General features: G+C 33.9%; 9 protein-coding genes and 2 pseudogenes across 11 annotated transcripts, besides 1 other annotated feature; 3 read left to right on the forward strand and 8 right to left on the reverse strand.

Moving 5' to 3' along the window:
• Positions 1-13,660: part of a mobile genetic element that runs on past both edges of the window.
• On the reverse strand, positions 828-1,370 carry TVAGG3_0663690 (DNA/RNA polymerases family; the record flags this gene model as incomplete). The annotated part of the gene is made up of 1 exon (XM_051242079.1): positions 828-1,370. One exon carries the CDS (start codon positions 1,368-1,370, stop codon positions 828-830), a length of 543 nt encoding a protein of 180 aa, XP_051088666.1.
• On the reverse strand, positions 1,502-1,822 carry TVAGG3_0663710 (uncharacterized protein; the record flags this gene model as incomplete). The annotated part of the gene is made up of 1 exon (XM_051242080.1): positions 1,502-1,822. One exon carries the CDS (start codon positions 1,820-1,822, stop codon positions 1,502-1,504), a length of 321 nt encoding a protein of 106 aa, XP_051088667.1.
• Positions 2,267-2,497, reverse strand: TVAGG3_0663720 (kinase C-related family; the record flags this gene model as incomplete). The annotated part of the gene is made up of 1 exon (XM_051242081.1): positions 2,267-2,497. One exon carries the CDS (start codon positions 2,495-2,497, stop codon positions 2,267-2,269), a length of 231 nt encoding a protein of 76 aa, XP_051088668.1.
• Positions 3,491-4,327, reverse strand: TVAGG3_0663730 (uncharacterized protein; the record flags this gene model as incomplete). The annotated part of the gene is made up of 1 exon (XM_051242082.1): positions 3,491-4,327. A coding segment is annotated over one exon (837 nt), but the record flags the coding sequence as incomplete, so codon positions are not given.
• TVAGG3_0663740 (uncharacterized protein) lies at positions 4,374-4,788 on the reverse strand (the record flags this gene model as incomplete). Its single annotated transcript, XM_051242083.1, has 1 exon — positions 4,374-4,788. A coding segment is annotated over one exon (415 nt), but the record flags the coding sequence as incomplete, so codon positions are not given.
• Positions 4,834-5,089, forward strand: TVAGG3_0663750 (annotated as a pseudogene). The gene has a single exon. A coding segment is annotated over exon 1 (256 nt).
• TVAGG3_0663760 (uncharacterized protein) lies at positions 5,117-5,971 on the forward strand (the record flags this gene model as incomplete). Its single annotated transcript, XM_051242084.1, has 1 exon — positions 5,117-5,971. The coding sequence occupies one exon, from the start codon at positions 5,117-5,119 to the stop codon at positions 5,969-5,971; it is 855 nt and encodes a 284-aa protein (XP_051088671.1).
• TVAGG3_0663770 lies at positions 7,638-9,945 on the reverse strand (annotated as a pseudogene). The gene has a single exon. A coding segment is annotated over exon 1 (2,308 nt).
• TVAGG3_0663780 (uncharacterized protein) lies at positions 10,324-10,509 on the forward strand (the record flags this gene model as incomplete). The annotated part of the gene is made up of 1 exon (XM_051242085.1): positions 10,324-10,509. One exon carries the CDS (start codon positions 10,324-10,326, stop codon positions 10,507-10,509), a length of 186 nt encoding a protein of 61 aa, XP_051088672.1.
• TVAGG3_0663790 (uncharacterized protein) lies at positions 10,798-11,058 on the reverse strand (the record flags this gene model as incomplete). The annotated part of the gene is made up of 1 exon (XM_051242086.1): positions 10,798-11,058. One exon carries the CDS (start codon positions 11,056-11,058, stop codon positions 10,798-10,800), a length of 261 nt encoding a protein of 86 aa, XP_051088673.1.
• Positions 12,587-13,444, reverse strand: TVAGG3_0663800 (organellar and viral DNA polymerase type B; the record flags this gene model as incomplete). The annotated part of the gene is made up of 1 exon (XM_051242087.1): positions 12,587-13,444. A coding segment is annotated over one exon (858 nt), but the record flags the coding sequence as incomplete, so codon positions are not given.

A 13,660-nucleotide genomic window follows, 5' to 3' on the forward strand; every position in this document is an offset into this window, starting at 1 on the left:
TAAATCCTATTGCCTTTGCATCTGAAGGACTTTGAAGCCAACAAATTGGATAGTCAAACCTGTATGCTCGGGATGAAATTTCTTCATCTGAAATAGTCCTACCAGCATTTGTAAAGATATATCTAACGGTTTTGTATCTGCTACTTTTTGTTCTTTGTTTTTTCAACCTGAAGCATTTAATATATGTAAAAATATATTGTTTTAAAATGGTATGCCATAAGCTTCTTGAATTTGTTAAGAAGTATTTGAACGTATTTTCCATCTGTATCTCTAGTGTTTACATAAGCATAGCCCGCCTTAGTAAAATATACTTGTAATTTCCTATAGTTTACGCCGGTATAAAAGTAGAAAGAGTCTTGTTCTTCGCTATAGTAGTAAAACTTAAACGTATGCTTGCCATAGTCTGTAATTTCAATTGTTTCATCTTCTAGTTCGTCGACAAATTCGAATACAATATCTCCAAATTTGCCTTTGTTCTTATTGTTTTCAGAACGAGTGACCCAACGTAAGTTTTCAAGTCTATTGTCGTTTCTTATATGGTTTATATGGTCTACAAAAAGTAAATTGTTAGGATTCAGTATAAAATGAGTTGCAATGACAACATGTTTAAGATAGTGTTTTCCACCCATCTTCATAATAGCATATCCGTCATTTCGCTCCCATTCGCTTAAAACTCTTTTTGTCTTTTTGTTTCTGACTTCAAATGACTCACAACAGTGAATTTCATATTTCTCATCTAACAAACAAGTTTCCCAACGGTCTTCTCCAACAAACTCAGCGTACATTTCAAATAAAATAAAAAAATGTCACTTTTTTGAAAAACGTTTTTACTTCATGCAATGTTTTATTTCTGTGCCGTCTTCAAGTATGCCCCAATATTTCCTTTTCGATATTACATGAACTTCGGAAAATACCTTATCTAGCTTAAAACAGCCTATCTTTTCACCGACTAAACCCATTTCAATGAGTTTGTTGTATCCTTCTTCGTTCGTCATGAGTGCGTCAATGTTCTCATAGTAAACCTTCACTTTGGATTTGACTTCGGAGAAGAATTTGTTGTAGTTGTCAAGGACTGCCTTTGCGAACTGAGGGTAAGACCAATGTTCGACAATAGGTTTTAATGTGGTTACTAAGCCACTTTGACCTTGAGTGAATTCGTACTTCAAAACAAAAGGAGAAAACCTTTCAACAAAGTTGTCGACCTTCTCATAATGTTTACTCTTCATCTCTTGAGGTTTCTTAATGGAATATCCCCATGTCGAATTCATAAGCAATTTGAGTGTCATTGCAAGTTTGGGGTTTGAAGCTTTCCTAATATCAGTTAGTATACATATCATGGGTACTGAGGCACTGCGCGCCTCCTTACCCATTATATGTGAATTTGACACTTTACAAAACCGTTAACGTATATTTTACAACACAAACGACAACACTAACTTAACCTTAAATATTTACAAAGCCGCCAACCACTTCACCTCACTAATGTAAAAAATAAACGTTCTCACTTACAAAAGTATTGCAACTCCTCCCATTGCTGTGCTTCATATAACAGCTCATAATCTTCTGACTCACTTTCTTCTTCATATAGGTCAAAATCACTGTCAAAATAAATGTTAGTAAGTTTTGACAAAGCTAATGAAACACGCTTACCGTTTGTATCATATGCTTGTATAAACTTTCCATTATGCTTGTAGTCATAAACGCTCAAACTAACTTTACCCTTTCTCCCTCGTATCTGATAGAATGTATTTTCACGAGGAACGAAGAACAAATTCTTGAACTCATGACCGTTGTAGTTTGTTATCTCAATAGTTTTCGTCATTACATCCAAAATAAAATAAAAATTATTTAAAAAATAAACTTAAAAATTAATGATATCACCACCCTCACACGTATGAAAACATAGCGCAAAAATAAATTTAGGGTAGAAGGGTAGATCTAACCTCATTTCTACCCTCATTTCTACCCTGTTGAATTCATTGCTTTATAACTCTCTTCCTTTATCCAACTCTTCTAACTTCTTCCTAAGTTCAGCAATGTTGTCCTCATGAAGTTTAATCTTTCTCAAAATTCCTTCTCTATCTAATGGTTGCTTTATCTTTCTAAACTGAACTCTACCATCCTTCATAGTATGAACGTAAAAACCTTCTGGAATAGTTCCTGATTTAATGTATTCTACCAAAAACTTTTGTTTCATTGCTTCAGTGACTTTATTCATTTCAATCAAATAAAAATTTTAATATTAAATAAAAATAACGTTATTTTTTCAGTAAGGAAACGCAGGAGTTTTACGATTTATTTGAGGAGTAGGTTCTGGTTTAAATGTTGGAGTCGGTTTAGGAGTTGACTTTTGAACAGGAGTTTGTACTTCCATAGGTTCAGGAGTCATTGAAGGTTTTGCTTGTGAAGGCGTTGGTTTTGACGAAGGTGTTGGAGTTTGTTTAACTTCAGCTACTTCAGTATTATTTATAACATTTGCTTTATTTCTTTTCAACATCATAACTGCTCCTGCTGTAGCTAGCAAACCTAGTGGGAGACCATATCTTATATAAGGACTTGACCAAATGCTATTTTTGACAGGAGCTGGTGGAACACCTAACCTTGGTGAAACTGCTCTTTGCCATTGTGCAGCTCGTAAGAAATATTCAATAGGTGCTCCATAATCGTTTGGTAAAGTTTGTTTCACAGATGGTGAAGGTTCACGAGAGCTTGATGAAGAACTCATTTATAAGCTTTAAAAATAAACGTTCATCCTTTATTCCTCACTGTCGTCAGTGCTAAGTTATAGTCGTCAAGTCTTATTATTGGGATGCCTGACTGTCTTACTTGTATGCAAAGCAACAATCCCTCATAAATCCAATAAGTGGCTTTGGTACGTTTTCAGTTGCTAGTTCAATAGGTCCTTTAACAGACAATTTGTATGTTATTGGAGCAGTAGATGTTTGACCTTGCTGGAAGCAAAAGTCCACTTCTGTTGGAAAACCACATAAGAAATGTGTGTTGTCATAGCTATCCCATTTATGTTCCACACTACCATCATCCACCAATGACCTCATAACATCTTCATTAAATCCTATCATATCATTGTTTGTATTGCAAGCGTTCGCAACCATTTCATAAAATACAGGTCCATATGATTTTTCAGGTTCTGCAGGCATATTTCCATAAGCTCCCATGGAAAGCTGAAGATATTTAAACTTAGGGTTCTCAAAATTAACATAATAGTTGTCTTTCTTTCTAAATAGTGCCCAAATACTTTTAACATTAATAGGCGTATAAGCTGCTGTAAATGTTGCACTTGAACTATCTGTATTCTTTGAGAATGAACCGTCCATAGGAATCCAATCCATAACTTTAACAGGAAAACATAAAGCCTCGTTTGTATAATGTTCTACAAGTTCTGTATAAATGTTAGGGTCTAAAGAGAATGACTTTGGATGAATGAAACATTCATTAAAATCCATCTTTGTTCGAAATAGTTGCTGGTTACAGTTGTAATAGTAACTGTTCCACTAGCTTCTACTGCCTTCGTTATCATAGTGAATGGTTCATTCCATGGAACAAATTTATTTGTCGGTGGATTTGAATCTGAAGCAAATGCAACTTTAAGAGTTGGATTGAAAGCAATGATATCATTTACAGATATAGATGTGCATTGTAAGGCGTCGCTACTGAACTTTACTTTAAGCTGAATGTTTCCTGCAAAAGCTGGAATAAATCGAATAGCTTCTAATGGAAGGAATCTTCTAACAGGAATTCTTAAACGAAGCTTAAAATCAAATGATTTTCCTGCTGTAATTGGACCACTAACAATTTGTCCTGTTCTGCATGTTCCCGAATGACTCCATACATCTTCATGTCGAGTCTTTGAGAAAACATCTACTTTCTTTATTTGTTCGGTAGTTTGTGAGTTTGAAGTTATATATGCTTCTTCTCTTGCGTTGTCTTGAGAATATACGATACGACCATTTGCAAGGATTTGATATCCAGCAACTGCATAGAAAGCGTCATCGAAACCAATCCAAAATCCTGGTGGGTTTGTTTTATTGGAACCTGAACCAATTTCTTTATCTGCAATAAATTGACCTTCCATTTTATACGTAATGAATGTATTGTAAAGGTCCAACATATTTTCACCAGGAGGTGAGAGATTGAATGTTACCCATGTGTTATCTTTAGCAGTTCCAGGTTGTGATGGAATCTTTGCGTCAGAATATTTTCTATTAGTGTCACCAATTTGAACTGCATTGTCTATGATATCGAAATATGAGCGAATCTGATGAATATGCTCTGCTGGAGTAAATTCGTTTAACTGTTCGTTCTGCATGTATTTACTTCGATAAAAATATCTATTTACTTCATTATTCTCACTCTTCTTCTTGGCATTCGTGGTGGAAGTTGTTTCTTGACATTTTCAATGAACTGTACATTCTCTTTTGTCTCAACTTCTTTCACTGGCGGGTCAGGGTTCTTTGACTCGGTTTGTTTTTCAATGAAATTCACGAACTTTGCAATAAGCTCTTGGTTCGTTATTGAAAGTACATCTGGCTTCTTTTCTTCTTGTTCTATTGACTTTTCAGTTTGAACAGAAGGTTTTATATGGGCTTCGTGGACTTCACCCTTGCCATGCACCTTAATGTTGTCGCTCTCTGCATTCGCTAATGGAACCTTTCTTTTTCTTACGTATATTTTACCATCTTTACTCTGACTTACGTAATAGAAAGGATGTTGTATTCCTCTTGCGTCATTTAATATAATAGACTCTCGCTCTGATTTTGACAAGCTCATTTTACATCGGTTAAAGTTTTAATTTTGTTTTTTATCTGCAGTCAAATGACTCAGACAAGCCCTACGGACAAGACCCAAGGGGTCATAGATGTTGAAGCATTGAAGAAAGAAATTCGTGAGCAAATTTTATCCGAACTGAAGGAACAAAAACAAGAACAAAAGCCAGAGAGACCAAAGAGAAAACTTAGTGAAAAACAACTTGCTGCATTAGCTGCTGGAAGACAGAAGAACCCACGTTTGCTGGCGAAAAAAGCTAGAGAAGAAGCAAGCAAAAGCTAAAGAAGCTGAAGCAAAGAAAGAGTAAATGGTTTATTTTTATCCGAATTAAATGTATAGACAAATACCTTTATCTGTTGCGTTCAGTAGTGAAAACCCTGACGTCAAAATAAAGGGGAACAGAGTAACGTTTAAGTTTCCAACAGACTGGATTGTGAACATAAATGAAGAGAAGTACATTGGCATAACATCTATGTATATAACACGTGCTTTCAGAAAGGTTGACTTTATACTTCAAGTCGAGATAGAAAATGACGAACAGTCTTTAAGCGCCCAAAACATTCACATATACAAATACTTTAAAGACGATACAACATTGCAATGTATGATTTCATTTAATGAGATGTTCGAGAAAAAGTTCAACATTGAAGTACAAACTTTACAGCCTTTACGTGAGTTTCTTGCACAACTGAAAGAAGAAGGTAGTCAGCCACAACTTATAGACTTTCATTATGAATTTAATGAAAATGAAGATGGAACTCATGACTGTCAATTCATTGTATTCTCACCATTCAATGAAGTCGCTAAAAAGAAAGAAAATCCATTACGTATAAGATTTCAAATCTCCGAACCAAGTGATGATTTTAAGAATGTTTTCAATTATGATGCAATGCTTCCGAGGAAAAATGAATTTTCAAAGATTGTAACACCTGGCATTTGGGATAGAAAGCAAGCAATACTTTACTCTAATATAGCCAAAGGCGTTGAAAATGAGTTCATTGGTCATACAAGAACTTCACCACTTCCTAACCCTAAATACTATAAATTAACTGGCTTCAATCGTGAGTTTTGGATAGACATGTACTCCACTCATGACCATAAATGTCCAGTGTTCTTGCCTCCAGATGGGAAGGACTGTCTCTACATTGAAGCACAACTCTTAAACTCTACCATCGCAGTATTGTAAAATCTACGCTAGCTTTATTTTTATCACGAATGACCTCATTGCTGACAAAAATAAATGACCTCAGAACTTCAACTTACGAATAAAGCTTGTTTTAGTCGTTATTGAAAAGTTGAACTTTTCAGCAAAGCAAGGTTGACATGACTTACATAAGTCGAATGCAATCTCTTGACCATCATGAAGTGCTTTGTAAAGTTTCATTAAACTGAACTCAGAGTCTTTGTCATATGTTCCAACAGGTATGTGAATGTTCTTATCTTCATTGTAATAGCATTGTATAGCTTCAGGAAACATTTCATTAGCGGTTAAAGCAATAACATCTTGCTTCACGCCTTTCATTCTGCAGTGAAATGCAACTTCATTTAAATCGTTAGTGAGTAAGTCTATGTAGGTCTTCTTTCCACAGAAAATACTTTTATAAGCTAAACTTTGTTTTCCAGGTGTTATTTCTGCAAAGTCGCTATGAAATTGACCAAGGTTCTTTCCTATAAGTTCTACCATATCTCTTCTTAAACTCTGCTGCAAGCTTTGGGATGTCTTCATTATATAAGTGCATACTGTCGGTATCCTGGTAAAAGATTTGAAGTCCCATGTCCTCTGCAGTACAGAATACTTCATTCATAATACGTTTTGACATAGACAGAATATTAACACCAAGTGGACAGAAGTTAAAGTGTCTGCAAATGCTTTTCGTTAGCTTGAAAATAGTTTTATCTGAACCATCCAAACCTTCGAACTTCACTATATGGTTGTAATTTCTTATAGCATATCTTATAGCATCTTTGTCATCTACTATGGTTATTTTTGACTCAATAGGAGATAGAATAGTTTTGCCATAAATGCTGTTCAGAATGAGTTTTATAATTTCTTGTAAGGGGTTTTCTTCTTTCTTATACTTTAACCTTAACTCAAACAACTTCTTTACTTCATCTCTTATTCTCATATCTCTGTTTCCATCGTAATAGTATCCTTGCAACACTTCACATTTGACACCTTGATATTTTATGAGGTCTTGTAATGTTATATGGTCAACATACATGAGACAGCAAGTGTTTGAACTTCTTGGAACGTTAAGTTCTGGATTTAGTTCAGGGTCGCAAACTATTAAATGAAAGTGTCTGGGTATACCAATCTCTGTTATCTTAATGAGAACAAAGAAGCCAGACATAAACTTTTCACCAATGGGTTCCTTTTGGTCGTCATCGAATAAATGTCTCATGAGATACTCTGTGCTTAACATTTCTTCCTTCAATACTTTTGGAATACCTTCTAAAGTATAAAGTCTTGCTATAGCTGAAGGATATAATGAAACAGTGTCGAAGTCAGCAATGAGTTTCTTTTTGCTCTTTTGTTTCATGTTATCTGACAACATACATCTTCCACCTTGAATGCATCTCGAAATAAATTCTCTTGGTTTATTTGAGAGGTCATAAAGATTTCCATTCGGGAAGTATACTCTGTTCTCAAACAATTTGTTAGCAATAGAACAAATACTAACGTAGTCATAAACGTTTAAATCAAACTCTTTCAATAAGTCATTGCGGAACTTTACAAAACCTTCTCTTAAAATTCTTACATCTTGTTTGCAGTAAAACGTGCTATATTTTTCTAAGTCGAAGTGGTTTTCATCTATTCTGCAACCTTTGATGGAATCTATGTTCTTCATAAATGTATCTGCATCATGGATAAACTTACATGCTTCAGAAATGACACCAGTTCTGTTGTCATTTGCTAACAAAACACTGCTGTAGTAGTTATATGGAAATACTTCTTTCGGTCCTGTTTGTAAGTTAAACATAGCAGGAAATAGTTTAAGCTTCTTATTTATAACACTGTAAGAGTCTTTTATAATAATTGCCCGTCCTTTATATAAACCAGTTATTTGCATTGTTCGTGAACCTTTAATGATGGGAGTTCCTTTCACTTCTGTCATGTGTCTTAAGATGAAGTTTATGTCATAACTGAGGTTATGGAAATATATTAAACTCTTGTCAGGAAGTCTTTCCAAAAATTCTGTTGCACAGTTTTGACCCCAAATACTTTCACTAACTGAACCATCTTCACTGTCATAACAGATGTTAAAAGCTTTATGAAAGCCATCCGTACTACACTCAAAGTCAGCAAAGAAAACGTGCTCAGGTATGAATTTACATTTAGCTTTATTTACTTCTTTTGACTCTGCTTTCTTCTTCAGTTGTACACAATACTTTGGAGCATATGTCAAATCTTTAAATGGTGCAAGGTTCTGTTTATATAAGTCAGTAGTATATGTGAAAAGTTCTCCATAAGAAATAGGTTCGAAATATTTGCACTCCCACAATGTTTTCATAACATCCCATAACGGTGTTGTTCTATCATAACGAACTACATATTTATCTTCTCTCTTTGTATAAATCTTCATCTGTTTCTCAATGTTCATTCCACCACAAGCTTTGAGAATTTCTTTATAGTTTCGAATGAAATATGTTGTCATTGGAAGTCTTTCATTTAGCATGTAGTGGTCTTCAACAAGAAGTAAGTCAATAGTTCTAACAGTTTCGCATTCTTTTGGTATATATCTCTTTATTTCATTATGTCTTGAGTCATTGAAATAACCAATGGTAACATTAATGCTATACCTGTTGCGTCAGAAATTTCTTGTACTTTACTTTGAGGAAAGTCTCTAACACGAATGACTTCTCTCATGTGGTCAATAGTTTCTTCATTTACTCCAGCCTGAATGCAAGCATAAACGAAACAATTGTCCTCTGTCATAAGTGTTGCAGTTCTTTTGTTCAGTTCATTGAAGATTTGGTAGCGTTCAAGATTTATAGGTAATATGCAAAGATACTTCCAGAACTGACCGCTTCTCTTCTTATAAAACTTCTTTTCACCATTATCTTTCCAAAAGCTTTCTATAAGTGCTGGGTTTCCTGTTTGCTTAAGAGCTTCCAAAATGGCTTTCTGGTCATTTGTCAGTGTGCTTTCATCTCTATATGGTCTCTTTTTTGGTTTGCCTTTCTTTACATCTGACATCGTTAAGCCTTCATATTCTGTTAAATCATACATCTTTATTTCGTAAGATTCTTTATGTTTGTCAAGAAGAAGTCATAGTGCATTTCAACAATACCTGCAGCATTTGCTTCTATCTCTGATATAAAGTTCTCCTTCAAGAGCTGATGTAGTAATGTTCCAATATTATTGAGGTTTAACGTAGAACATTCATACTTTCCACCAAGTTTATAACATACCATCCATCTCTGTTGGGAGTTTATTTTAATTTTCTCTAAGAGTCTCATGAAAACCTTACCGAAATGTTTGTGTAAGTAGTCTCTGTTTGGTTCATCTAAAGCTTCGATGTTAAAGTCAATGAGTCTATTGCCTGACTTCACATTCCTCTTCCTATTTTCTTCATCTTTCTTTAACCATCTCTCACCTTCTTTTGGTTTGTCGTCAATGGAACGAATGACATTATTAGCTTTGCGAACTTGTTCTATAGCACTTTTAAACATCTCTCTTCTCTGTTGTTTCAGTGTGTCATCTCTCTTTCGTGTTTCACCAACGTTTGCATTTGTTATGTCAAACATTTCTCTTCTTACTTCATGTGGTACAGCTCTTCTTGTTTCACCAACGTTTGCATTTGTTATGTCAAACATCTCTTGACGAACGTCATGTGAAAGAGCTTTACGAGTATGACCAACGTTTGCATTTGTTATGTCAAACATTTCTCTTCTTACTTCATGAGGTATTGAACGTCTATGATATAAGTCAATAGCAACGTCATTTAAAGGAAATGCTCTTGCATGGACTTCGTCCTCGCCGCGTTGCGGCTTTATGAACTCATGAATTCTATCATAAGTTATTTCACCATTATAGTCATTGAGGATGTCAGCGAGTGCCTTTTTGTTTGTTGTGTAATGCTTTGCAACATCTATATTAGCTTCTGTAAGAAGTTGTTTTATTTCCGAGTGTTCTAACTTAGACAACTTCCGATACATCTTTAGTAGGAAATAAAAAAAATATTTTTGAAAAAATTAGATTAGATTTTTTTAAGTTATTTTTCAAAATAATTTAATATTTTTATTTTAATGAAACACATGCAAGATTGCAAGTTCTTTTCATACAATGCTCTCGCTACTGTCATCAAGAATGAGTTCAATAATGCTTCAAACGTCAATGTTATCTTTAACAAGAAGTTTGTGAAAGAATCTAAGTTTGGTCAGTATGTCAGACCATTAGCTATTGTCATTGACCGCAAACGTTATACTTCACAAGAGTTAGCAGTAGTTTTGAAACAAAAGGGTTTCTTCGTGAATGTCAAAGATACTCATTATACTATTATAAAGAACTCCAACATTGACTTCTTCAGTATTGCTATGAATCTTTCCGAACAGAAAGAATATAAGAAGGGTGAAACAAATGTGAAATATTATTCTTCATCTCTGAAAACAATAACGAACAAAGATGTTATACAAAAGTTCTTACCAAAGGTTGAAGAAGCTTCTATTGACATTGACGAAGGAAGTGAAATGGTTGAAGAAATTGACCCTGACGTCATTTAAGCAAAAATATATTTTTGGTTAGTCTTCATATCGATATTTTACAACAATTCCCCAATGTATAAACTTTTCATACGCTTTTTCATAAGCTTTATATACCTTCAGAAATTTTGCATAATCTTTAGAAGCATTTAGATATTGTTTAAATGCTTTGTATGTCTTCAGAAATTTTGCATAATCTTTTACATGTTGTTCGTTCTCTTCTTCTGTCATGAGTTCCGAATATTCTAAATTCATGTTCTTTCATATGAGATAAAATTTTATAAAAAAAAAAAATTAGCTTAGATTTTTTTATTCTTCCTCTTTGAAGTTATCGAAATATTCTGTTATTTTTTCCTTCAGTAATGTTAAGTCTTCTTTGAATGTAAGTATTGTGCAACCTTTGATGTCATAGTGTGTTTGAGGAAGAGTATTTTTGACAATTTCCTTTATTTGCTCATTCGGTGTCATTGAAATCGGTAAGTTTTCACGATAGAACCAGTTTCTGTCAGATTTGTAAATCTTAGCAAGGTCATAAAAGCTTTTGTTGTTTCTTCTGACTAAATGCAACATAACCATATCTCTATCTTCTTCTTTCTCCAACTCTTCAGTATATATCATATACTTATAACTCTTTTCCTTTCCTTTTGGTACCGAACGTGGTATTCTTTTCTGTATGCTTTTGTCTTTGGATTCAATGACTTCATCTTTTGCTTGAAGTTTCTTTTCCATCTCTCCACGTTCTTGTCTATGAATTTCGTCAAGAAGTCTGTAAACATGCCATGCATAACGAGGAGAAGCCCACATTGCAACTGCATTTACTAAAAGTCTATGAACATAATAACCTCTTAAATTTATTGGCAAATTTTTACGATTTTCATGTGTTTTATGCATGACCGAAAAAAGTCGGTCTAGAGAAATTTCACTCAAAAGTTCTTGTGTGCTTTGGTTTTTGAACCAGTCGTCTGCGTGTTTAGTGTCTGGAGCAAAACATGCTGTCAAAATACTTTGCATTTGGTACATATCGTCTTTGACCGAACGAATGAGACGGAGTTGTTTGTTAAACTGAACCCACTCGTATTCTTCATTTATGGCTTCATGACTATAACTGTTGTTGTGTTCTCTAATGTTGACATTCTGTCCTTACATACAAAATAAAAAAATAAATAAAAATAAAACTAACTTTATTTTTCTGTGTTAAAGAAATGTTAAAAATTCAGGGTTACATATGTGAAAAGAAGTCACGAACAAATGAAGGTCATAAGATTCAGCACATAATTCTGAATTGAATGGTGTGTCATACATGTCAAGCCGTCAAGAATTGAAGGAGATACGAGGCTATAAAGATTTTGGATATTTTCTGACACACACCCTGAGGGAAAAGTGACAAAACACGACGATAGAAAAAAGTGACAAAATGGGAGAAAGTTGTTCCCCGACCAAAATGCAATCATGTCGAAAAAGTGACATTTGTAAAGTTAGACGATAGGATTTCCTGAAAAAATACAAGACTTGTTCTGAATCAGGACAAGATTTGTCTTGAAAAAATACAAGACTTGTCTTGAATCAGGACAATTGTTCTCAAATTTGAGAACTTTACAAGAAAAACTGACTAAAAAGTGCAAGACTTGTTCTGAATCAGGACAAGATTTGTCTTGAAAAAATACAAGACTTGTTCTGAAAAAATACAAGACTTGTTCTGAAAAAATACAAGACTTGTCTTGAATCAGGACAAAACTTTACAAAATGTAAACTTTACATAACCGTTTCTATCGTACATGATATTTAGTTGACATTGTAAACTATCTTCATGTAAAGTATGGCGGTTTGAAACCGTCGGGAACCTTCACTTTTTTGACGAACTTTCCGCAGCAATTTTTAAAATTTGTGAAAACTCAACGGTTTGACACGTGCCATATGTCATTTTACTCAGAATTTTGTGCTGAATTCAGCAAAAATAATGTTTATGTTAGCATGTTAGATCTAACACGTTTTCTAACCTCTTTTCTAACATAACTATTTACAAGCGTTTTACATGGTATATGTTGCGATGGTTCATGACTTTAAACAGTTTTGTAGCTTCTATTTCTTCTTTTAGTACATCGAATGTTTTAACAATGCCGAAGGTTTCTTTATATTTCTTCTTGACGTCAGATAGAAGGAAATCGTCAGCAGTTGGATAATTTTTGTTCAGAAATGCTAACATGTCCATTTTATCTTCTGCTGGCTTCTCTACTTCTTTCTTTAAGTCAGCATAGTCGTTTCTCATTCTTTCTATCTCTTTGACGGAGTAGTTATATTTCCTCATCGCTGCCTTACATTTTGAACATTGCGGGTTCATTTTTGCGTTATACATTGAAATTTGACCTGCTAAAACAACTAAGGCGTCAATTGCTCTCTTCATCTCAAACATAGCGGGTCTTAGTTGTTCGTTCCATACTTTGCCTCTTCTATCTTTATCTCTTATTTCCCAAACACATTCAGCAACTAATGAAACAAAGTTATCGTAGGTCTTAAATTCTTCAGATTTATATATGTCAGAAACATTCTTATAAACCATGTCGCAATCTTTGTCCATAACTTTATGGTTGCAATGAAAACCAAGGAATTCATAATTTACTTTACGTATGAACTTCTTTATTTCTACTGAGTCAGTTGTTTTGACTTCAATTTCGTCGAATTCAGGAATAGTTAGTTTTTGTTGTTGGATTTCAGGCAATTTGGGTAAATGGTCAATAATGTCCTGCATTTCATAAAGATACTGTTCATTTGTTTCATCTTTCGCACTACAGTCTAAATTACTTGTTAAAAGTTCTTGCTTTATCTTCTGGATTTTTGTTTCGAAAGTATATGAAGAAGGAATGAAGCTTTTCATCTCTACTAACATAGATGTTGGATTCATGACTAACGAGTTTGGTGCTGTAGTTTGAATTGTTGTTGTGCCGATTGTTGAAATCATATCTTTACATACAAGATAAAAATTTTTCTTAGAAAAAAATTAGCGTTATTTTTCTTTCATAAGGAAATGTCAAAAATTCATGATTTTCGAGAGTTTTAGACCATGTTAGAAAAGTGGTTAGAAAACGTGTTAGATCTAACATTCTAACATAAACATTATTTTTGGTGTAAATATGAAAACATTAATATCATGACTGTTCTCATTCATGTCTGATTT

This window comes from Trichomonas vaginalis, chromosome III (genome assembly GCF_026262505.1).
Source record: "Trichomonas vaginalis G3 chromosome III, whole genome shotgun sequence".
NCBI lineage: Eukaryota > Parabasalia > Trichomonadida > Trichomonadidae > Trichomonas > Trichomonas vaginalis.